Genomic DNA, 25,876 nt, shown 5'->3' on the forward strand with positions numbered 1-25,876 from the left:
GCAATCCCTTCTCAACAGTAAACCAAGACATATAACCACACCCTAGACATTTCTGAACGTATAACATTTGAAAATTTTTCCCGACTTCCCACAGTGAGGCCTGAGCACCGACCCGCCTCAGTTCAGAGGGATAACCTCTATCTTCACCCTGTGTTAGAGGGCCCTCAGCAGTTTGAATAATCATAGAGAATTTTCTCCTATTTATGTCTCGACCATATTGCTATCATTCAAGTTATTCCGCCTAGTTTATTTTCAGTTACCAGTTTTCATTTTACTTTTAAGTCCGATTTACTCTTTTCAGTCATTTCTCTTAATTAATCTGTATTCTCTGTACATTCGCGTCTGAATATTTGCAGCTTTTCCTTGTAGTTTGACACTCTGGTTTGAGTGGAGCGTCCTCGCCCCACTAGCTGCCACGACTTCTGCCGAATCCTCTCCAGTAGCGACTCCGGTTGGGTGATAACTTTAATAGGTAGTCCCCGGTCCGCCAGGTCCAACGTTGCCTCCTCCACCGTAGCGTAAGTTTTTGTCTCTTCGTCGTAAAAGACTCTCAGCCGAGTTGGATACAGGGTCTGGAATCTGATGTTGTTTTCCTTCAGGACTCTCCGTGTTTCCGTATATTCCTTCCGTCTGGCAAGAATCCCCGGTGCGTAGTCGTGGTCTAAACTGATTTTGCAGTTGTTCAGCATGCAACCTTTCTTTTGCCATGATCTTTTAAGCACCTCTTCCTTCGTTCTGTAACTGAGAAATCTGATCAGAATCGATCTGGGCTGGGTGCCTGCCGGAGGCTGTGGTGCCAACGCGCGGTGAGCCCTTTCTATCTGTAGGTCTTTTGCGGCCGGTATATCAAGGTTCTCTCTAAGCAGTTTCTCCACGAAGGGAATCATCAATTCGGGTTTACCTTCGGTTCCTTGGGGAACTCCGTAGATCCTCACATTTTCCCTTCTCGAGCGGCCTTCTTGATCTATTAGTTTCCACTGGAGCTGGTCTTGTAGCTTCAGCATTTCTGCTATCACTTCCTCGGCGTTTTGTAGCTTTTCTTCAATTCCAACAATCCTCGCTTCGGCTTCATCTATCCGCGAGTTAGATTTTACTATTTCTCCTTTAATATCTTCCAGCTGTTTGCTGTTATCTTGTCGGAACTCGCGAATCTCTCCGAGAATCAAAGACAGAGTCACCTATTCCTCCTCATTATCTCCATCCTGGCTTGCCGTGGGGGAGCTAGGCCCGTCGCCTTGCTGCGTCTCTTTATGTTTATCAGCCTTCGAAGTGGACTTTTTATTCTTGTTCTTAGACATCATCCTTGCCCCTTTTATTAATATAGTTATGCAATATTAAGTATTTGTCTAAATTCGATTTTGGGGCAGTTTACCTTCTTTTTTCTCGAGAGACCTTTTCCTTACGCCGCCATTCCCTTGATGACCCGGAAGTCAGATAGTTGATCCACATTTAAAGCATCTTAAAGGCGGTGGTATATATATTCTGACCTCATAACAGATACACCCTAAATAAACTTTAGTCGGCAATCTCTCTTCATCGAAGTTGATCATAGCTGATAAACTATCACAGTTTTTCCCCGTTTCTTGTAACTCTCAAACATTTGGCCTCAATAATTTTTGCTCCTTTTATGTTCTGTTTAATCTCATCCATGGTAACTTTTGTTGGTATACCCAAAATAACTCCCCTAGTCCACTTTCTATTGTTGGGTATTGAGCATTGTACTTTTTTGCTGTCTATTTTATTTAATCTTAACACTTTGCCTTGTTGAGCACTGTCCCGACAAATCACTAATAGTGATCCATTTTGTAAAATCTTTGCTTTTTTGACTTCACCTATAAGTTTGTTGATTATCTTCGTCAAATGAATCGGGTTCCATTCACCAAAAGACGCTCCGTCTTCACTCTGTGTTATAATTGCTTTAATCTCATCTTCTTTCCGTTGTTTTGCTATCCTATTTTGTTTGTCCCCGACTCCTTAGAGTTTGACATCTCATACCCCTCGGTTTCCTTTCCTCACTCTCTTCATACCATTCCTCTATTTCAATCTCACTTTCACTATCCGTCAACCTGTTCATCATACAGGATATTTTCTTCATCAACTCAGCAATTGCAGCCTCTGTGCTCTTTTCCAACTCCATCAGCCAACTCAAATTTCCAACTCCACACTCCAGCCTCAGCCTCACCAGCAGTTCCAAGTCCGTCCGTTATCAAACTCAGCAGTTCACTCTAGACCCCTTCTTGCACAGTCACTCGGTTTTTGAGAACAGCCTGCTCTAAGCAGATTTGCAGCTGTGCCATATTCTTTCCATATCTTGAAGATTGACTTAACTGTACTCCAAAGAATATTCAGTGACTTGGAAGCTCTCTAGTATCCATCTCCTGACTCGTGCTTTTCAATAACTTTTTTGTGGAGTTGCTTGGAGTGTTCTTTTGTCTTCATGGTGTAGTTTTTGCCAGGATACTGACTTAGCAGCAGGTAGACAGATACAGGTGTACTTTTACTATAATTAATTGAAATATCTTGACTGCACACAGATTATCTCCATTTAACTAATTATGTGACTTCTAAAACCAATTGGCTGCACCAAGGATGATTTGGTATGTCATATTAAAGGGGGTGAATACTAATGCAATCAATTATTTTAAGTTTTATATTTGTAATTAATTTAGCTCAGTTTGTAGAGATCTGTTTTCACTTTGATCAGAAAATGTCTTCTGTTGATCAGTGTCAAAATAAGCCAGATTAAATCCACTGTGATTCAATATTGTAAAACAATAAAACATGAAAACTTCCGGGGGGGTGTGGTGAATACTTTTTATATGCACTGTATGTATACTACTCTTATATTCTTATCACTAAATCTTTTCCCACTTATTTAATCCATTTAAATTCCTTATAGCCTACTGATCTTTTCTTCACAACTTCTTTTCTATTTATTAACCCACTAGAACTCCCTTACTTTCCATACATATTTTCCCATTTAAGTACCTTCTTATTCTATAATATTTTGTTTCATTTACCAATTGCCTGCAAAACTATGTTCCAGTCCTCTGCAGCTTATTCTCACCCCTGCTATAACCTTTACAAGCTTTGGTTAATCCACAAATTTAGATAATATATTTGTAATATTTGTAGTTTTCAACACCATCATCCCCTCAAAACTAACCAATAAGGTCCAAGACCTTGGGCTCAATACCTCCTTGTGCAATTGAATGCTCAATTTCCTCACTCGCAGACCCAGTCAGTTCAGATTGGTAACAACATCTCCTCCATGTTCTCCAAAGGCATAGGTGCACCACAAGGCTGTGCCCTGAGCCCCCTGCTTGACACGCTTTACACTTATGTGGCTAAGCACAGCTCAATGCCATACTCAAATTTCTTAAATCACCACTATCACAGTCTGAATTAAAGGTGGTAATATATCAGCATATAGGAGGGAGATTGAAAATCTGGCTGAGTAGTGCCACAACAACAACCTCTTAGTCAATGTCAGCAAGACCAAAGAGCTATTTATTGACTTCAGGAGAAGGAAACCAAAGGTCCATGAGCCAGTTCTCATCAGAGGATCAGATGTGGAGAGGGTCAGCAACTTTAAATTCCTGTGTGTCATTATTTTCGAGGATCTGTCCTGGGCCCAACACAGTGCAATTATTAAGAAAGCATAGCAGCGCCTCTACTTTCTGAGGAGTTTGCAAAGATTCTATAGATGTGTAGTGGAGAGTATGTTGCCTGGCCACATCACATTGGTATGGAAACACCAATGCCATTGTTTGGAAAATCCTGCAAAAAGTAGTGGATATGGCTCAGTCCAGCACGGGTAAAGCCCTCTCCACCATTGAGCACATCTACATGAACCACTGATGCAGGAAAGCACATGATGCACATTGTTTTATAGATTAGCTCAAAAAATCCTAATTCAATATATTTTAAATTTAGAAAATGAGATAGTAAAATGTGAAAACGGTTGTGGGGCAGAATACTTTTGTAAGGCACTGTAATTAAAATATTTTTGTTAACTAAGACAGAAATGGGTCATTCATCCCCTCTGTCTATTTCTCTTATTCTTTTAGATCATAGATAATCAAAACTTCAGTGTTCTTGTTTGTTCCTTATCTAAGTTTATCTAAATTATCTAATTTAAGTTTTGATTATTTTCAGATGATACACAGCTCATTGCATTTTGGCAGAGAAAAATGTAAGTTTCTAATACCTTTTGTAAGAGAAAATATTTTTGAATAATTCCTAAATGGTCTAGTTCTAATGTAAAGCTAATAAAGCAACAAAGAACTGGACTCAGTCCTAACTTCTTGTGCTGTCTGTCTGGAATTTTGATGTTCTCCGTGTCCAAATAGGCTTTGTGTGGGTGCTCCAGTTTGCACCCATATCCTAATAAAGTACAGGTTGCTAGGTTAATTGGGCACTCTAAATTGCTCCTACTCTGTCAATGAGTGGTAGAATATGGGGCAGGGGGAATTCTGGCAAGGGGTTTGATTGGAAGCTTTCATGGGCTTTATGGAATCCTTCTATGTCATATGGAAATATGCTGAATCCCTACTGATTGATTTTCTATCATTGTAAAAATGTCAGTAGAACACACTTCAACCTAAACCAAAGAGAATGCTATTCAAGTCTATATTAAATGTCTTTATTTAATAATTTATGCCCTGATATGCCCAGAACTAGTGGGAAATTAGAGGACTGGGAAGTTTTTAAAAACTTGCAAAGAAAACTAAGAAGGTCATTAGGAAGGAAAAGATGAATTATGAGAGGAAGGTGGCAATTAATACCAAAGAATATACTAAAAGCTTTTTTAAGTATATAAAGGGTAAAAGAGAGTCGAGGGTAGATATAGAACCAATACAAAATGACGCTGGAGATATTGTAATGAGAGATGCAAAGATGGCAGAGGAACTGAATGCGTATTTTGTATCAGTCTTCATAGTGGAAGACATCTGCAGTATACTGGACATTCAAGAGTGTCAGGGAAGAAAAGTTTGAGGTGAAAATTACGACTGAGAAGGTGCTCAGGAAGCTTAATGGTCTGAGGGCGAATAAATCTGGACCTGACGGAATGCACACTCGGGTTCTGAAGGAAGCAGCTGGAGAGATTGTGGCAGCATTAACGATGATCTTTCAAGAATCGATAGATTCTGCCACTGTAGCGGATGACTGGAAAATTGCAAATATTACTCTGCCATATAAGAAGGGTGGGAGGCAGCAGAAAGGAAACTATAGACTTGTTAGCGTGACATCAGTGGTTGGGAAGTTGTTGAAATCGATTGTTAGGGATGAGATTATGGAGTACCTGGAGGCACATGACAAAATGGGCCAAAGCCAGCATGGTTTCCTGAAAGGAAAACCCTGCCTGACAAACTTACTGCAATTTTTTGAGGAAATTACAAGCAGGGTAGACAAAGGAGATGTAGAAACCGTTGTGACTTGGATCTTCAGATGGCCTTTGACAAGGTGCTGCACATAAGGCTGCTTAGCAAGATAAGAGCCCATGGAATTAAAGGGAAGTTATTAGCAGGGGTAGAGCATTGGCTGGTCGGCAGAAAACAGAGAGTGGGAATAAAGGGATTCTACTCTGGCTGGCTGCCAGTTACCAGTGGAGTTCCACAGGGGTCAGTGTTGAGACCGCTGCTTTTTACGATGTATGTCAATGATTTGGACTACGGTATTAATGGATCTGTGGCTAAATTTGCTGATGATACAAAGATAGATAGAGGAGTGGGTAGTGTTGAGGAAACAGAAAGCCTACAGAGAGACTTAGATAGTTTAGGGGAACGGGCAAAGAAGTGGCAAATGAAATACAATGTTGGAAAGTGTATGGTCATGCGCTTTGGTGGCAGAAATAAATGGGAAGACTATTATTTAGATGGGGAAAAAATTCAAAATGCAGAGGTGCAAAGGTATTTGGGAATTCTTGCGCAAAATACCCTAAAGGTTAACCTCCACGTTGAGTCGGTTGTGAAGAATGCAAATGCAATGTTGGCATTCATTTCTAGAGGTGTAGAAGATAAGAGCAGGGATGTGATGTTGAGGCTCTATAAGGCACTCGTGAGACCACACTTGGAGTATTGTGAGCAGTTTTGGGTTCCTTATTTCAGAAAGGATATACTGAAATTGGAGAGGGTTCAGAGAAGATTCATGAGAATAATTCCAGGAATTAAAAGGTTACCGTATAAGGAACATCTGGCAGCTCTTGGGCTGTATTCCCTGGAGTTCAGGAGAATAAGGGGGGGGGGGGAATCTCATAGAAACATTCCGAATGTTAAAAGGTCTGAATAGATTAGATATGGCAAAGTTACTTCCCATGGTAGGGGATTCTAAGACAAGAGGGCACAACTTCAGGATTGAAGGATGTCCTTTTAGAACTGAGATGCAGAGAAATTACTTTTATCAGAAAGTAGTAAATCTGTGGAATTTGCTGCCATGAGTGGCTACACAGGCCAAGTCATTTTAAGTCAGAGATAGACAGGTTCTTGATTAGCCAGGGCATCAAAGGGTATGGGGAGAAAGCAGGGGCGTGGGGATGACTGGAAGAATTGGATCAGCCCATGATTGAATGGCAGATCAGACTCGATGGACTGAATGGCCTACTTCTGCTCCTATATCTTATGGCTTATATCAGTCTTATGAAACTATGCTATGTCCCCAAAATATACTTCAAAGTTAACATGTATCAAACAGTGGTAGAAAGGAATCTGTTAAGGCTGCTGGACCAGACAATATTCCTGGCACAGTGCTTAGAGGATGTGCAGACCAGCTAGCAGATATTATCACTGACATCTTCAACATCTCCCTGAGCAGCGCTGTTGTTCCTATGTGCTTCAAGGCCGCCACCATTGCCCCGTGCCAAAGAAGTCTTCAGTGTCCTACCTCAATGATTGCCATCCCGTTGCACTCACATCTATCATCATGAAGTGTTTCGAGAAGCTCATCATGAGGCACATCAAGACCCTGCTGCACCCCCCCCCCCATGGACCCCCTGCAGTTCGCGTACCGTCTTAACCGTTCAATAGACGATGCCATTGCCATCACCCTCCACCTGGCCTTAACCCACCTGGACAAAAAAGACACGTACGTTCGAGTGCTGTTCATAGACTTCAGTTCAGCATTCAACACAATCATTCATCAGAAACTGACTGGAAAGCTGAGCCTACTGGGCCTGAACACCTCCCTCTGTAACTGGATCCTAGACCTCCTGACTGGGAGACTTCAGTCAGTCTGGATTGGAAGCAGCATCTCCAACACCATCACACTGAGCATGGGGGCCCCCCAGGGCTGTGTGCTCAGTCCACTGCTATTCACTCTGCTGACCCATGACTGTGCTGCAACACACAGCTCGAACCACATCATCAAGTTCGCCGAAGACTTGACCGTGGTGGGTCTCATCAGCAAGAATGATGAGTCAGCATACAGAGAGGCGGTGCAGCGGCTAACGGACTGGTGCAGAGCCAACAACCTGTCTCCGAATGTAAACAAAACAAAATAGATGGTTGTTGACTTCAGGAGGACACAGAGTGACCACTCTCCATAGAACATTGACGACTCCTCCGTAGAGATCGTTAAGAGCACCAAATTTCTTGGTGTTCACCTGGCGGAGAATCTCACCTGGTCCCTTAACACCAGCTCCATAGCAAAGAAAGCCCAGCAGTGTCTCTATTTTCTGCGAAGACTAAGGAAAGTCCAACTCCCACCGCCCCCCCCCATCCTCACCACATTCTACAGAGGTTGTATTGAGAGTATCCTGAGCAACTGCATCATGGCCTGGTTCAGAAATTGCAGTATCTCGGATCACAAGACCCTGCAGCGGATAGTGAGGTCAGCTGAGAAGATCATCGGAGTCTCTCTTCCCACCATCACAGATATTTACACCACATGCTGCATCCACAAAGCAAACAGCATTATGAAGGACCCCACGCACCCCTCATACAAACTCTTGTCGCTCCTGCTATCTGGAAAAAGCACCGAAGCATTCGGGCTCTCACAACCAAACTATGTAACAGTTTCTTCCCCCAAGCCATCAGACTCCTCAATACCCAGAGCCTGGCTTGACACCAACCTACTATACCCTCTACTGTGCCTATTATTTATTATTATTTATTGTAGTGCATGCACTGTTTTGTGCACTTTATGCAGTCCTGGATAGGTCTGTAGTCTAGTGTAATTTTTGTATTGTTTCATGTAGCACCATGGTCCTGGAAAATGTTGTCTCATTTTTACTATGTTCTGTACCAGCAGTTATGGTTGAAATGACAATAAAAAGTGACTTGATTAGATTTTCTCCTTTGTGTACTTCACTCTTGGGAGCCACCATAATCTAGTTTCTCCAAAGTTAGTATTCAAAAATTTGAATCTATATCTTCATTTGTTCATCCATACATTCAACTGTTTGTGACAAAAAATATGTTCCTCTTGAAAGGGCATATATCTTGTGAGTTTTTACCTTGTCTCACTGATAATTGCCTTGTCATATCCTAAAGTCAGCTCCAATTCCTTGTACTTCCATTTTTGCAAATGCTATCTTCTGATGAATCTTAACAAATGCCAAGGCACGAATGAAGATATTGGTTGAAATCAGTGATCAATGCAGTGGATTAATTGGGTCATCAGTTAATTGGGGCAGCCACTTATTTGGGACAACTCTTAAAGAACAAAAACTAATTGAGAAAATAGCTGCGATCCCTTCATTTATTTGGGACACATGCTGCTTAATTGGGACAGGAGATTGTTGATGGACAATTTCTAACTAGTGTTAGTCGAACAGTTTTAACTAGTGTACACTTGTATGGCTATTAGACATTATACCCTGCCAAGGATGACCGTTTTTAAATTGTGTTAGTTCCAATGCCATATTTTGCTGACAGCACCACTGTTTTAGGCTGAATTAAAGGTGGCGGCAAGTCAGTATAATGGAGGGAGATTGATCAGAGGTGAAGAAGGTCACTATCTTTAAATTCCTCAGTGCTATCATTTCAAAGGACCTGCTCTGGGCCCAGCATGTAAGTTCAATTATAAAGGAGGCATGGCAGCACCTCTACTTCCTTAGGAGTTTGCAAAGGTTTGGCATGGCATCTAAAACCTTGACAAACTTCTGTAGATGTGTGGTGGAGAGTACATTGACTTTTTACATCACAGCCCAATGTGGAAACATCAATGCCCTTGAATGGAAAATCCTACAAAAAGTAATGGATACGGCCTAGTCCACCATGGGAAAAGCCTTCCCATTGAGCACATCTACACAGAGTATTGTCGTAGGAATGCAGCATCTGTTATCAGGGATCCCCACTACCCAGGTCATTCTCTCTTCTTGCTGCTGCCATGAGGATAAAGACCCGCTAGCCTCTGCCAGAAAACTGGGGAGGAAGTTCATCTTTCAACAGGACTACAACCCAGAGCACACTGCCAGAGCAACCATGGAGTAGCTTCAAATGAAGCAAATTGATGTCCTTAAGTGGCCCACTTCAGTCCTGACCTTAACCCAATTGAAAATCTCTCACAAAACCTCAAGGGGGATGAACATTTTTGAAGTGCTGACATTTCAGTTTTTGAATTTTAATTTTTCATGCTTTACAATTTTCCCTGTTTTTTTAGGCTCTACTGTGAAAAAAGAAGCATGTGATTCACAAATAAAAATTCTCGGTTAAGTTGATCAAAATCTCTGATTGTAATACTCATTAATGTACACAAAGAGTTTGGGGCTGAATACTTTTTCAATGCACTGTAATTCTCAAAGAATAAAGGACAATATTGGTGAAAATAAGTGAACTATCAACAGCAAAAAGGATACAAAACCAAACTGATAATGTTTCACCAGTCTCTTCAAAGCATGTAGATGTCTCTCAATGAGGTTGCACTGCAGAAATTGGAAAGATAGGTTAAGTAAGCACAAAGCTTCAAGTTTAAATCACGACAACATTTGATTGAAAAATAGATAGCTTCTAAAGTCCATTAATATTTGTATGCATCATATTCAATGATTTCAATTAGTAAATTGAGAAGTTAAACACTTTCTCTTAAAAAGTTTTTTAAAAATTCCAGCATGATTCCATGCTATATGCCCTTTAGCAATGACTGCAGGATTCAATTCAAAATTTAATGACACATTAAAATGAAGTTGGAGAAATGTCAGGCAAAATGAAGAAGAAATCATTGATGCCATCAGTATGTATATTAATTTTCTTTATCATTTTTGGATATGAGAATTTTCGATGATCATTCTTAGCATAGTACATGATATTATACAATACAAGCAGATTCAGGAAGCTATTCCACAGGACAATTTAATGTTATTCATATAGAATATAATTTGTAAACAGATTTATTACATCTCAGCAACCCTGGAGATATTTAGATTTCTAACAGTTAGTAATCAGAGTTCCATATTTTAAGTGTTACACTGCTGCATGCTACTTACTATAGATCTGACAGAGTTCATTGCAAAGAATATTTTGACATTTTAGGTAGGATAAATTACAAGTCTCAGACGGCATGCTAATACTTTCAGGAAAATCTGTACAAAATTTAAGAAAAGTTACAAAATAAAGCACATTTTTGAATAAACATTCAATTGTAGCCCCCTGGCCACCCTCAGGGTCGCTCGGCTTGCTGTCGTCTAGGGAAAACAGCCCTCGGCCCCGCCAAATTGGGTAATTAGTTTGTGTGGATGCTGTGTGATGTACCCTACCCCGCCCAAATAACAGACAATACACCAGATACGATTAAATGATTTACAGTTTATAGATATTACTGGAACTATATAATTAATAGAGAATAAAATATAGAAGGAAAATAAAAGGCACCACACTTATCAAAGTTCAATCTCTTCGTGCACAAAACAGTTGGAGCTCAGGACCCTTCTTCTTCACCCTGCGACCCCTCGGACCACCTCGACCGGCCACCTGGGACCAACAACGGTGGTTGACCAGACGCTCCACACAAGTCCGTCTCTGTCTCCTCGCCGAACGCCCTCCTCGGGGTCCAACCCCATTAGCGGACTCACAGCACCTCGTTCATCCTCTGTCCCTCTCTCCCGCCTTCTGCCCCCAAACCCCACGCATACAGTATCTTCAAATACACCAAAAACATAACAACTATCCCAATTGGTTCATTCGTCCTCATATCAATAGATAATACAAAAAAGACTGCTAGCGGGAAGGACTTTCTCAGCGTTTAACATAACAAAGAAGCATTCCTAAGTATAACATAACAAAGAAGCCATTTTAATTAGCCTACACAGTAACATAAAAGACGAAACCCCCTTACACATAGAATATACAGCAAAGAAATAGAATATTTAGCCCAATCAATTGATAAAACTGTACTCTCTGTGCTCCACTCATGCCTCTTCCCATCACTGTGCTGTGAGCTTTAACTGCTATTCTTTTCTCCCAAAGTAGTGATACAGTGAGTTAATCAGGAAATAATTCATGAAATTATATGAAAAGCAGTCACTTAAATTTTAAATAAAATAAACTAAAGCATTGTAAGTTCTCAACAGACCAGGCAGCATCCTGGATAATTTTCAAAAGAAGGTAATGAACCTGAAATATTCACTCTGTTTCCATTTTGATAGCTAATCCCTGATGTGCTGAGTATTTCAAGCCTGAAAATGCTCCTTAAAATTGGTCACTGAGCAAGATTTCGGTCACCTGTTCTAACTTAGCTTGGTGTCAGATCATAACCATTTGGAACAGGAACAGGTCCTTCAGTCCACAATGTTGTGCCATACCAAATAAATTTGTACTTAAGTGACCAACTAAACTAAGACCTTACATCTACACAATGTCAATATCCTTTCATTTCCCTCACATTTATGTGTTTATCTAAATGTCTTTAAAATTGCCTAATATATCTGCCTCTACAACCATCCTAGGCAGTCATCCCAGGCACCTAGCACTCTCTGTGTAAAACTCTCGCCCCTCACATCCCCTATGAAATTACCCCCTCTCACTTTAAATGTATGCCTCCTAGGAAAAAGATACTGTCTATCTACTCTTTCTATGCCTCTCATAATTTTATAAATCTTTATTAGATTCCTCCTCTGCCTTTGCCGTTCCAGAGAAAACAATCCAAGTGTGTCCAATATCTTGTTTAGCACATGCCCTCTAATCCAGGCAGCATCCTGGTAAACCTCTTCTGCACCCTCCCCAAAGCCTCGACATCCTTCCTATAATGGGGCAACAAGAACTGTAAGCAATACTCCAGGTGCAGTCTAACCAGGGTTTTATAAAGCTGCAACATAACTTCCTGAATTTTGAACTCAATCCCTCAACTCATAAATACAAGCATGCTGTGTGCTTCTTTACCATCCTATCAACCTGTGTAGCCACTTTTTGGGAGCTATGAACTTGGACTCCAAGATCCCTCTGCACATCAACACTGTTGTTAAGGGTCTTGTCCTTAACAGTGTACTGTCTCTTTACATTAATAAAGTACAACACTTCACATTTGGCCAGGTTAAACTCCATTTGCCATTTATCTTCCCATATCTGCAACTGATCTAGATCCCGCCATATTCTTTGCCAGTCATCTACGCTATTCACAACATCACCAACTTTGTATCATCTACAAACTTGCCATGTTTTGTTAGATGTCTTTAAATATTTTAAGATATTTTAGATGATGTATAAATGCATGCTTTGGTTACAGTAGAAACAATTTAGAAACTATTAATTTACTGATTATCTGCATAAAAACAGATAAACTATACAGTTAATGTGTCCATAGGTGACAAATGACACAATGATTCCAGGTACCTAAAAACATGAAAATGCACAAGTTTTTTTAAAAGAGGGCCTAAAAATGACTTTTTATGACTTTTTATATTACATAAACAACAATGGGACTCTATAACAAACTACACTTAAAAAAGAGAAGGTATAGCGATCTTAGTGGTTTTTAAGGTGGTAAAGTCCCCACGACCTAATGAGTTGTATGGCTCCTATAGAAGCTAGCAAGGAGGGGTCTAACAGTAAATTTTAAATCACTTTTCTCATAGAAGAGGTATCAGATCATTGGGGGAACAGTGAAAATTGTACGTTTATTCAAAAAGGGCACCAGGAATAATCTGGATAAGTCTAACATCAATGGTAGGGAAATTATCAGAAAAATATTATGAGAATTAATCTACCCAAAGGGAGACCATAATACCATAAGACATAGGAGCAGAACTTGGCCATTCCATCAAGGCTGATATGTTATCCCTCTGAAACCCCTTTCTTCTGCCTTCTCCCCATAACCTTTGATGCATTTACTAATCAAGAACCTACTAAACTCTGGTTTAAATATATCCAGGGACTTGACTTCCACAGCTGACTGTGGCAATGAATTTCACAGATTCACCACCTCTGGCTAAATAAATCATTCCTTTTTGTTCTAGAGGGACACCCCTCTATTCTGAGGCTGAGCTATCTGGTCCTAGACTCCCTCACTATAGGAAACATCCTCTCTACATCTGTTCTATCTAGACCTTTCAATATTCAATAGTTTCAATGAGATACCCCCTCATTCTTCTAAACTCTGGCAAGTACAGGCCCAGAGCCATCAAACACTGCTCATATGTTAACCCTTTCATTCTTGGGCTCATTCTTGTGGACCTTCTCTGACCTCTCTCCAACGTCAGCAGCGTAGCGGTTAGCACACTGTTAGAGCTCAGGACATCAGAGTTCAGAGTTCAATCCCAGCGTCCTCTGTACATCCTCCCCGTGGAATGTGTGTGTTTCCTCCAGATCTTCCAGCTTCCTCTCACCATCCAAAGATGTACGAGGTCATTGTAAATTGTCCCGTGATTAGGTTAGAACTAAATTGGGGTTGTTGGGGGTTGTTCAGTGGTGCAGCTCAAAGGGTCAGAAGGGCCTATTCCGTGCTGTATCTCTAAATAAATAATAAAATGTATCCTTTCTTAGATAAGAGGCCCGAAATTGTTCACAGTACTCCAAGTGCAGACTGATCGATGCCTTATAAAGCCTCAGCATTACAATAGAAACAATTGTAATTGCTTTTATATTCTAGTCCTCTCGACAAGGGTTGATCAAAGATGGTCAGCATGGCTCTGTCAAGGGGAAAGTACCATCTGGAAACTTTGCCTGCATTTTCCAAGGATGCAAACAAGTATGTTGATGAGGGTAGAGTGATTGAGATTGATGTCGTTTACTTGGACAAGTTCCCACATGGAGGAATGTGACATGACCCTTTGAGATCCAAGCCAATTTGGCAAACAGATCCAAAATGATATGATACAATACAAAGCAAGCCTGAGGGGTCAGATGGAAGGGGTGGAAGTCAGATTGATATATACAAAGCTATCAGGGAATAGATAGGGTCCATAGTGAGAAAATTTCCTCCCATCAGAGGAGTACTTAAGCAGAGGGCATAGTTTTAAGCAGAAGGGTATAGAGGGAGAAGGGAAGAGTTGGATACTCATCCAATGGGATTTACCAGGATGTTGTCTGGATTAGAGAATATGATCTATCAGAGAGGCTGGACAAACGTGAATTACATTCTCTAGAGGACTGAAGACAGAGGAGCAATTTGAAGTGGAATAATAACCATAACAGAATCAATGGAAGACTAACCAACTAGGGTGTTCAACCAGAGTGCAAAAGAAAACAAACAGTTCAAATTCAAAGAGAAGAAATGATTATAATAAATAACTAAGTAAGAAATATCAAGAGCATGATATGAAGAGACCTAGAAAGAGAGTCCATTGGTTGTGAGAACATTTCAATGATAAGGCAAGTGAAATTGAGTGAAGTTTTCCCCTTTGATTCAAGAGCCTGATGGCTGAGGGGTAGAAACTGCTCCTGAACCTGGCGGTGTGAGTCCTGAGGCTCTTGTACCTTCTTCTTGATGGCTGCAGCTAGAAGAGAGCATGTCCTGGTGGGGTCCCTGATGATGGATGCTGCTTTCCTGCAACAGTGTTTCATGTAGATGTGCTCAGTGGTTGGGAGATATTAACCCATGATGGACTGGGCCATATCCACTACTTTTTGTAGGATTTTTGATTCAAAGGCATGGTATATCCATACCAGGCTGTGATGCAGCCAGTCAATATACTCTCCACTACACATCTATAGAAGTTTGTCGAAGTTTTTGATGTCATGTCAAATCTCCAAAAACTCCTAAGGAAGTAGAGGCGCTGTCATGCTTTCTTCGTAACTGCACTTACCTGCTGGGCCCAGGACAGGTCCTCCAAACTAATAACACCAAATAGTTTAATGTTGCTAACACTCTCCACCGCTGATCCTCTGATGAGGATTGGCTCATGGACCTCTGCTTTCCTTCTCCTGAAGTCTATAGTCAGCTTCTTGATCTATTTATGAACTACCCTGCCATCACTCAAAAGAAATGCAGCATACAGCAAAGACCAAGTGACAAGACAACATTCCAATTGTATGAATTAAGATTCACATTCCACAAGTAACCTTGACTTTAGCCAAGCGGTTCCAGTATAGTTATTATACAGGTATGTATCAACTTAACAAATGTGGAGGGGCGCCACGGTAGCAAAGCAGTTAGCATGATGCTGTTACAGTTCGGGGTGTCAGAGTTCAGAATCCAATCCCGGCGATCTCTGTAAGTAGACTCTGTACGTCATCCGCATGGAACACATTGGTTTTCTCTGGGTCCTCTGATTTCCTTCCACAGTCCAAAGACATACGGAGTAGGTTAGTCGGTCACTGTAAGTTGTCCCATGATTAGGTTAGGGTAAAACTGGGTTGTCATGGACTGCCGGGCAGTGCAGCTCAAAGGGCCTATTCCATGCTGTATCTCTAAAAAAAATAATTAATTAAATTGACCAGTGAGCCCTATCCATAAAAGTAAGGATAAATCCATCCTATATTTTATTAGTCCATCAGTTTTCTCTCTATCATCAGAATTGACAGTCCTACTAAATACAATTATTCACCAATCGTCTTCTCACTAACATCCAATTAGCATTTTGCCAAAACTATTTGACCACAGACCTTATTACAGCTTTGGTCCAACCATAAATAGAAGAGCTGAATTCCAGAAATGAGGTGAAAGCCACTACCCTTGAAAACAAAGAACCCTGTTAAATCGAAGTGAATGGGAATTATATAGTCATAGAGTCATAGAACAGTACTGCACAGGAACAGGCCCCCCTGCCCATATAGTAGGTGCCAAAATTATTAACCTCCCTAGTCCCATTGACCTGCACCTGGACCATAGCCCACAATACCTCTCCTATGCATTTACTTATCGAAATTTCACTAAAATATTGAAAATGAACCTGCATCCACCACTTCCACTGGCAGCTTGTTCCACACTCCACCTGAGTGAAGAAGATCGCCACTCCATGTTCCTCTAAAACATTTTACCTTTCACCCTTAACCCATGATCTCATCTTACCCAACTTCAGTGGGAAAAGCCTGCTTGCATTTACCCTATCTATACTATTCATTATTTTGCATACCTCTATCAAATTTTCCCTCAATCTCCTACGTACTAGGGAATAAAGTCCTAACCTGCTCAACTTTTCCCTGTAACTCAGGTCCTCAAGTCCTGACAACAACATCCTTGTACATTTTCTCTGTGCTCTTTCAATGTTATTGATAACTTTCCTGTAAATAGGTGACCAGAATTGCACACTAATTAGGCCTCACCAACGTCTTATAGAATGCCAACATAACATCCCAACTCCTGTACGCAATACTTTGGCTTAAGAAGGCCAATGTTCCAAAAGCTCTCTTTATGACCTCATCTATCCGCGATGAATTTCAAGGAATTATGGATCCATATTTCTAGATCCCTCTATTCTACCACATACCTCAGTGCCCTAAGACCTACTGGTTTGTCCTCCCAAAGTACATTACCTCACACTTGTCTGCATTAAATTCCATCTGCTATTTTTCCAGTTGGTCCAGATCCTAATGCAAGCTTTGTTAGCATTCCTCACTGTCTACAATGCCCCCAGTCTTGGTGTCATCTGCAAATGTGCTGATCCAATTTACTATGTATTTCCTATTATTATCTAATGTGTTGAATAGATGAGAAACAACAATGGACCCAGTACCAATCCCTAGGGCACTTCACTAGTTACAGGCCTTCAGTCAGAGAGGCAACCATCTACTACCATCTTCTGTCTTCTCCCGCGAAGCTAATGTCTAAATCAATTTACTACCTCATCTTGAATGACAAGGGACTGAACCTTTTTAATGACTATCCTTAATCAGTCCCTGTCCATTCAAATATTTATATATTGTATCTGGTCCCTTAGAATACTTTCCAATAATTAACCCACTACTGATGTCAGGCTCACTAGCCTATAAACTTACAGAGAGCTTTTCTAAAACAATGGAACAACATCAGCTATCCTCCAATCATCTGGCACCACACCCGTGCTAAGAATGATTTAAATATCTCTGCTAAGCCTCCTGTAATTTATGCAATAGCCTCTCAGGAGGTCCAAGGGAACACCTTTCAGGCCTTAGGGATTTATGCACTCTAATTTGCCTCAAGACACCGAGCATCACCTCCTCTGTAATCTGTATACATTCCTTGACTTCTCAGCTGTTTTGCCTCACCTCTATAGACTCTGAGTCTGCCTCCCAAATAAATACAGATGCAAATATATCAGTTTAAGATCTTCTCCATATCTTTCAGCTCCATGCATAGAACACCACTCTAATCTTCGATGATCAATTTTGTCCCTTGCTATCCTTTTGCTCTTAATATATCTATAGAAGCCCTTGGGATTCTCCTTCACCTTATCTTCTAGAGCAACCTTACGCCTTCTTTTAGGCCTCCTGATTTCCTTCTTAAGTGTCCTCTTGCATTTCTTATACTCCTCAAGTACCTCATTTGTTTCTTCCTATCTACATCTGCAATGCACCTTCTTCTTCTTAACCAAGGCCTCAAGATCTCTCGAAAAATAAGGTTCCAAAACTGTTATCCTTGGCTTTTATTCTGACAGGAACACTCTCAAGATTTCATTTTTGAAGGTCTCCCACTAACTAAGCACAACATTGCCAGAAAACAACCTGCCCCAATCCACACTTGACAGATCTTTTCTGATACTACCATAAAAGGCCTTTCTTCAATTTAGAATCTCAATCCAAGGACCAGAATTATCCTTCTCCATAATTGATGATGATAGGCATCCGTTAGTCTCCTGAGACCATGGATTTGCGCCTTGGAAGGTTTCCAGGGCGCAGGCCTGGGCAAGGTTGTATGGAAGACCAGCAGTTGCCCATGCGGCAAGTCTCCCCTCTCCACGCCACCAATGTTGTCCAAAGGAAGGGCATTAGGACCCATACAGCTTGGCACCAGTGTCGTCGCACAGCAATGTGTGGTTAAGTGCCTTGCTCAAGGACACAACACGCTGCCTCAGCCAAGGCTCCAACTAGCGACCTTCAGATCACTAGATAAACTGTCCTTTATTATTCAAATAACAAGCCATGTGTAACAAAGGACATTAAGGACATCCTGAATGCTAAAAAGAGGACATTTAGAGATGGAAATAGGGAGGAGCTGAGGGCAATACAGAGGGACCTGAAAGTCAGGATCAGGGAAGCTAAAGACAGGTACAGGAGAAGGCTTGAGAGGAAACTCCAGCAGAACAACGTGAGAGAGGTTTGGAGTGGGATGAGGACTATCACTGGGTTCCGGCAAACTAGCAACAGAGGAGCAGTGTGGACAAGGCCAACGAACTTAACCTGTTCTTTAACAGATGCGACATTGAGGCCCCTGCCCATCCCCCACATGAGCCATCTGTTGTCGGTCCCCAACCAACACATATTCCACTCTCCCCTCCTACTCCTCCTCACAGTTCCCCCACCCTGCTCTCATGACTATACCCCTTCCCCACATGAAACCACCATGGCGGGCTTCACAGTTGAACAGGTGAGAAGACAGTTGAAACGTCTCAACCCAAGCAAGGCTGCAGGCCCGGATGGTGTCAGTACCAGGGAGCTCAAAGCTTGTGCCCTTCAGCTATGTGGAGTACTTCGCCATGTCTTCAAGCTGAGCTTGAGGCTCCAGAGGGTTGCTGTGGAAGACATCCTGCCTCGTCCCTGTGCCAAAGACGCCGCGGCCCAGTGGCCTTAATGACTACAGACCGGTGGCATTGACCTCCCACATCATGAAGACCCGGAGAGACTTGTTCTGGAGCTGCTCTGGCCTATGGTTAGGCCTCACTTAGATCCCCTCCAGTTCGCCTACCAGCCCCGACTAGGAGTTGAGGATGCCATCGTCTACCTGCTGAACTGTGTCTATGCCCACCTGGACAAGCCAGCGAGCACTGTGAGGATCATGTTTTCTGACTTCTCCAGTGCGTTCAATACCATCCGTCCTGATCTGCTGGGGGAGAAGCTGACAGCGATGTAGGTGGATGCTTTCCTGGTGTCATGGATTATTGATTACCTGACTGGCAGACCACAGTACGTGTGCTTGCAACACTGTGTGTCCGACAGAGAGATCAGCAGCACTGGGGCTCCACGGGGGACTGTCTTGTCTCCCTTTCTCTTCACTATTTACACTCCGGACTTCAACTACTGCACAGAGTCTTGTCATCTTCAGAAGTTTTCTGATGACTCTGCCATAGTTGGATGCATCAGCAAGGGAGATGAGGCTGAGTACAGGGCTACGGTAGGAAACTTTGTCACATGGTGTGAGCAGAATTTATCTGCAGCTTAATGTGAAAAAGACTAAGGAGCTGGTGGTAGACCTGAGGAGGTCTAAGGCACCGGTGACTCCTGTTTCCATTCAGGGGGTCAGTGTGCACATGATGGAGGATTACAAATACCTGGGGATACAAATTGACAATAAACTGGACTGGTCAAAGAACACTGAGGCTGTCTACAAGAAGGGTCAGAGCCGTCTCTATTTCCTGAGGAGACTGAGGTCCTTTAACATCTGTCGGACGATGCTGAGGATGTTCTACCAGTCTGTGGTGGTCAGTGCTATCATGTTTGTTGTTGTGTGCTGGGGCAGCAGGCTGAGGGTAGCAGACACCAACAGAATCAACAAACTAATTCGTAAAGCCAGTGATGTTGTGGGGATGGAACTGGACTCTCTGACGGTGGTGTCTGAAAAGAGGATGCTGTCCAAGTTGCATGCCATCTTGGACAATGTCTCCCATCCACTACATAATGGACTGGTTGGGCACAGGAGTACATTCAGCCAGAGACTCATTCCACCGAGATGCAGCACAGAGTGTCATAGGAAGTCATTCCTGCCTGTGGCCATCAAACTTTACAACTCCTCCCTTGGAGGGTCAGACACCCTGAGCCAATAGGCTGATCCTGGACTTATTTCATAATTTACTGGCATAATTTACATATTACTATTTAATTATTTATGGTTTTATTACTATTTATGATGCATCTGTAACGAAAACCAATTTCCCTCGGGATCAATAAAGTATGACTATGACTAAACGCCTTAACCACGTGGCCACACGCCAACCCTTCTCCATAATTACCTTGAAACTAATTACAATATGATCACTAGAAGCAGGGTTTCCCTGCTCAAATTTCTGTCACCTGCCCTGTTTCATTCCCTAACAGGAGATCTATTGTTGCACTCTCTCTAGTTGGGACCTCTATGCTCTCTAGTTGGGACTAAGGAAACTTTCTTGAACATATTTGACAAACTCCATCCCTCTAGCCCTTTTACAGTATGGGAGCCCCAATCAATATGTGGAAAGTTAAAATCACTTACTATCACATCCTTATGTTTCTTGCAACTGTCTGAGATTACTCTACAAATTTGACTATTGGAAAGTCTATAATATAAGCCTATTAATGTGGTCATCCTTTCTTATTCGTCAGTTCTACCTATACAGCCTCAGTAGACAAGATCTCCACTCTATAATGTGTGAACACTGCCATGATATTTTCACTGACTAGTAATATCACTCCTCCCCTCTAGCTCTATCACATCTAAAACACGCCTAATTAAAGAAACATACTTTATTCTTGTACTCAAATCCTCTTGCAATCATTTCCTCCACATATGTCCAATGTTCTTTCTGGTAATGGTGCCAGACTATTGGGTCTACAGTCCCCTTCATTTTTATATAGTTGGGTTAACTTTGCCTCCAGCCTATCTGTGGTAGCTGTTTTAGAGTCTGTGGAAACTGATGAAATGATAACCAGTTCATCCACTTTTGGCCTAGCCACACAACTTCAAAAGGAACACCATCTGTGTTTGCATGGATGGGCACAGAGGTATTGCCTACAGAACACAAGGGTCTAGAAGATGGATTCCAGATAGGGATAGACTGGTCCTGGATGTTGATAGGAACAACAAAGAGAAACTCCAAGGGCACCAAAGTGATATTCTTAGCATGGTGGCTGACCATGCCAGGTTAAGATTCATACAATGACTAGTAGGGCCTCGGGAAGTACTATCGAATGGAGAGATCTGGGAGTGCAAATGCATAGTTCGCTGAACGTAATGTCACAAGTAGATAAGATGGTAAAGAAGGCGTTTAGCACTCTGGGCTTCATTAATTAGAACACTGAGTATAGGAAATGGGAGGTTATGTTGTAGATAGATAATGTATTTGTGAAACTGCACTTAGAATATACTACATCCAATTTTGGTCACCCTGTTATAAAAAAATATGTTATTGAACTAGAAAGAGCACAGAAATGATTTGCCTGGACTTGGCGGCCTGAGATACAAGAAGAAGTGTATAGACTAGGACTTTATTTCTGGAATATTGGAGATTGAGGGGCAACCTGATCAAAGTGCATAAGATCCTGAGGGGCATAAACAGGGTGAAAGCACATAGGCTTTTTCCTAGGGAGTGGTTCCTAAAGCGCATAGGTTTAAGATCAGCGGTGAGAGATTTTAAAAGGACATCAGGGGAAGATACTTGGAAAGGGTAGTGTGTATTCGGAAGAAGCTGCCAGAAATGGTGGCTGGGGTAGGCACATTAGCAACATTTAAAAGTTGCAACTTAACAAGGTTCTTTCAACTTGGACTTCCTAAACCTGAGATAGCCATCATTTGGAAGAATAATTTCAGACAATGCTTGTGAATTCCATCACCTACAAATCCTTTTTCAGTCACACACTAATCTGACTCAGAAGGGATGCCTGAATTAAGGATGTCTCTGAGCAACTGCAGAAATTTCTTCAGTGGTCGGGCCAGAGGCCATTGTATACATTGGTACAAACAATAATGACGGAACAAAGGAGAATAAATGTAGGGAGTTAGGTAAGAAATTAAACTGCAGACCCTCAAGGTTAGTGAAATCTAGATTAATCCCAGTTCCATGTGCTAGTGAGTCCAAGGACAGAAAGATAGTCAAATGGATGCACGGCAGAAGAGCTGGTGCATGGAGCAAAGTTTCAGGTTCTCATATCATTGGGATCCCTACTGAGGTAGAGGTGACATGTACAAGAGGATGGCTTGCATTTAAACCAGAGGAGGCCAATATTCTATTGGGGAAATGTGTTTTTGCCATCAGGGTTTAAATAAGATAGATGGGGGGGGGAGGGATATCCAAGAAAGTGAAGTCAATGAGAAGACGGGGGTTTGTGCAGTAATGAAGGAATGTAGCAATCATGTGTATAGTAGAAGAGTGGAAAGGATCACTGCTTTAAAGTGCATCTACTTCATTGCACATAGCTTCAATGGGAAATCAGATGAATTGAGAGCATGGATTGCCTCTAGACCAGGGAATTCCAACCTTTTTTATGGCATGGACCAATACAGTAAAACAAGGGGACCATGGACCCCTGCTCTAGAGTCCAGAGCAAACTTTCTCAACCTTTTTGCCCTGGAGGAACCCTTGAAATAATTTTCAGGTCTCAGGGAACCCCTGCATAAAAATTATTATATCTACAGTTCACAGGTCAAATTTGAGATAAGTACACACGGATTTCACCTTCACCTGAAATAAGATGATTTCTATCCTTGCTCTTGATGCTTGTTAAACAAGAAAAAAACTTGCTCACACATGTAAGAGGTTAAAAACTGCAACAAAATGTTCATTGCTCTCCTATGAATGGCAGGATATTCTTCTTTCACAGAGATCCAGTACTTGTCCAGTGGCAGGTCAGTAAATCTCATCTTGAGTACACAGACCGCAGACTGCACAATCACAAAGTTCTTCCTCTTCTCACAAAGTCAATTTCTCAGGCTGAGCAGAAGATTCAGAGAGAGAGTCCCTCACTCAGTCATACACATGTGTTGAAAGGGAGTAAAAATACTGTTTAATTTTGTTCTGCCGTTCTTCCAGGTGATTTTCAATAAGACTGGAAACTTTCTGATAATCTTCCTCACTCTGAAGCTCAAGAGGCAGTGGAAACATTTCAAGATTTCGTTTTCCAGCATGATTTTTCCAAAGATTGAGTCACTTGAAGTCAAAACATTTTCTCCAGGGCCTTGCAGAGATTTGTTCAACGGGTTCATATGATGAAAAATATCTGTTAAGTAGGCTAGTTTCTGCAGCCATTCTTCATTTTCAAATCACTCAGAAATATCTGGCCTACTATTTTAGACAATAGACAATAGGTGCAGGAGTAGGCCATTCGACCCTTTGAGCCAGCACCGCCATTCACTGTGATAATGGCTGATCATCCACAATCAGTATCCAGTTCCTGCCTTATTCCCATAACCTTTGATTCCGCTATCTTTAAGAGCTCTATCCAACTCTTTCTTGAAAGCATCCAGTATTTTCTTGAAAGTACTCCTGCAACTCACCTTTCAGCTCAAGCACCCTGTACAGAACTCTACCTCTGCCAAGCCACCAGATTTCTGCATGTAGCAGGAGATTGGCGTGCTCTTTGTCCAGGTTTTCACACAGTTTTTTGAACATTCTCGAGTGAACTGGTCTGAATCCTTTTACTGACTGTGACATTATTTTCAAAAGCTTTAATCTGTTTGTTTTGAGATTCCAATAGTCAATTAAATAATCAGCACTCTTGCGTGTCAAATCGCTGTAATTTGTAGTTAAGTGTCTTTTCAATTTTGCTGGGGCCTTTGCTACATTTGTAATTCATTTGCCACAGACTAGGCAGAATGGAATAGGACAACTTGGATCAACAGTCCACGAGAAACCCATTGATAAGTAGCTTTCATCATAAAGACAGACTTTTTTGTGTCTGTTGTTGCACTAGAACAGTGAAATGACTCAGAAGTTTGTAATTCTTCATCATTAACCTTTATCAGAATTGTCTGTAGACCTAGGCCTAGAATCTTTTTCTTCTATCTCTCACCTCCTCTTCAAAAATCAACACACTGAACAGTCCTTAGAATGAAAATTTCCCTCCAATTTTCTACTACACTGGTAGAATTTCCTTCCTCTTGCAATCCATGTATGACACCCTTCTCATCCCCCATGTGTACCATTGCATCTGTACACATGGGGAATGAGACAGGACCCGAACTGTAAGTTCTGTGGTCAAAAGGGGACACTGGTTCATATACTGTCCAGGTGTAAAACAGCTCTAACTCAAGGACGGTATAGGTGGCGCCATAATAAGTTGCTTCTGGCCCTTGCTGACACACTAGAGCGGGAGAGATGCAAGAAGAGGACGACTGGCACAGATTTGAGGAAGGCCATCACCTTCATCAAAGAGGGAGCCAGGCCTTTTGTAACCAAACAACCAAAGCCCAAGCTGCTGCTAACAGCCAAGTCCTGGGAGATGAGGGTCAATGTGGGAAGGAGGTTGCAGTTCCCGGATGTGGTGCACACAACCCTATGCCCGAACATTGTACTGTGGTCAATTCTGGTTGAGCTGACTGTGCCATGGCAGGAGGGATGGGAAGAGCCCCACAAGAGAAAGGCCTTGAAGTACTAGCCCTTAGTGCAGGAGTGTAAAGACAAGGGATGGCAGGCATGGTTGTTCCCTGTGGAGATCGGCTGCAGAGGTTTCCCAGCCAAATCAGCATGGCGGTTGTTGTCAGATCTGGGCCTGGACGAAAGGAGCAAAAAACAAGCAGCTCGTAGGATGGGGGAAGAGGCAGAACGAGCCTCTTGTTGGATTTGGAGTAGACGAGAGGAGGGAAGCTGGAAGCCAGGAGCAGATGGGCAGTGATTTGGCCACCACTGCCGGCCCACCAACTGGAGAGTGTCGTGGTTAAGGGTCGAAACACTCGGTGAAGGTTGGGAACCACTTGATGACATCTGCTCCTGGCTGAAGGCTATGGTTACCTTGTAAGGTAACTGGAGAATGCACCCTAACAGGTGTATGTAACAAGCAAGCACAAGCAACTGGAAGATGGAATATAGTGTCGAAGTATATGGTCATGCACTTTGGTAGAAAAAATAAAAGGACAGACTATTTTCTAAATGGAGAGAAAATTTAAAAATCTGAGTTACAAAGGGACGTTGTGCAGGATTCCCTGAAGGTTAATTTGCAGGTCAAGTTGGTGGTAAGGAAGGCAAAGGTGATGTTAGCATTCATTTTAAGAGGACTAGAATATAAAAGCAAGGAATTAGTGTTGAGGCTTTCTAGAGCACTGGTGAGGACCCACATGGAGTATTCTGAGCAGTTTTGGGCTCCTATCTTAGAAAGGATGTGCTGACACTGGAGAGGTTTCAAAGGTGGTTCAGAAAAATGATTCCAGGAATCAATCCAAGTCTATTCAAACTCCCCTTACGACTAACACACTCTAATCCAGACAACATCATATTATATCATATTAACCTCTCCAAAGCCTCCACATCCTTCCTACAGTGTGGTGATCAGATCTTTATACAGTGTCACAGTTGTGATTAAAGTTTTAGACAGCTGCAACATGACTTCTTGCCTGTTATATTCAATGCCCCAACCAATGAAGGCAAGCATGTTGTATACCTCCTGTGCCACCTGATCCACTTGTGTTGCCACTTTCAGGCAGCTATGAACTTTCAAATTTAAACTGTAATGAGATAGTATGGAGAGAA

At 41.9% G+C, this 25,876-nt stretch overlaps 1 protein-coding gene across 1 annotated transcript in view; it reads right to left on the reverse strand.

Moving 5' to 3' along the window:
- The window catches only part of LOC134343761 (cilia- and flagella-associated protein 69-like), a 182,941-nt gene that overhangs the window by 122,748 nt on the left and 34,317 nt on the right, over positions 1–25,876 (reverse strand). The window contains exon 3 of the mRNA XM_063042501.1: positions 9,797–9,862. Coding sequence (XP_062898571.1) covers positions 9,797–9,862 — 66 coding nt within the window. The remainder of the gene's footprint in view (positions 1–9,796; positions 9,863–25,876) is intronic.

The sequence above is a fragment of the Mobula hypostoma genome, chromosome 3, assembly GCF_963921235.1.
Source record: "Mobula hypostoma chromosome 3, sMobHyp1.1, whole genome shotgun sequence".
In the NCBI taxonomy this organism is placed as follows: Eukaryota; Metazoa; Chordata; class Chondrichthyes; order Myliobatiformes; family Myliobatidae; genus Mobula; species Mobula hypostoma.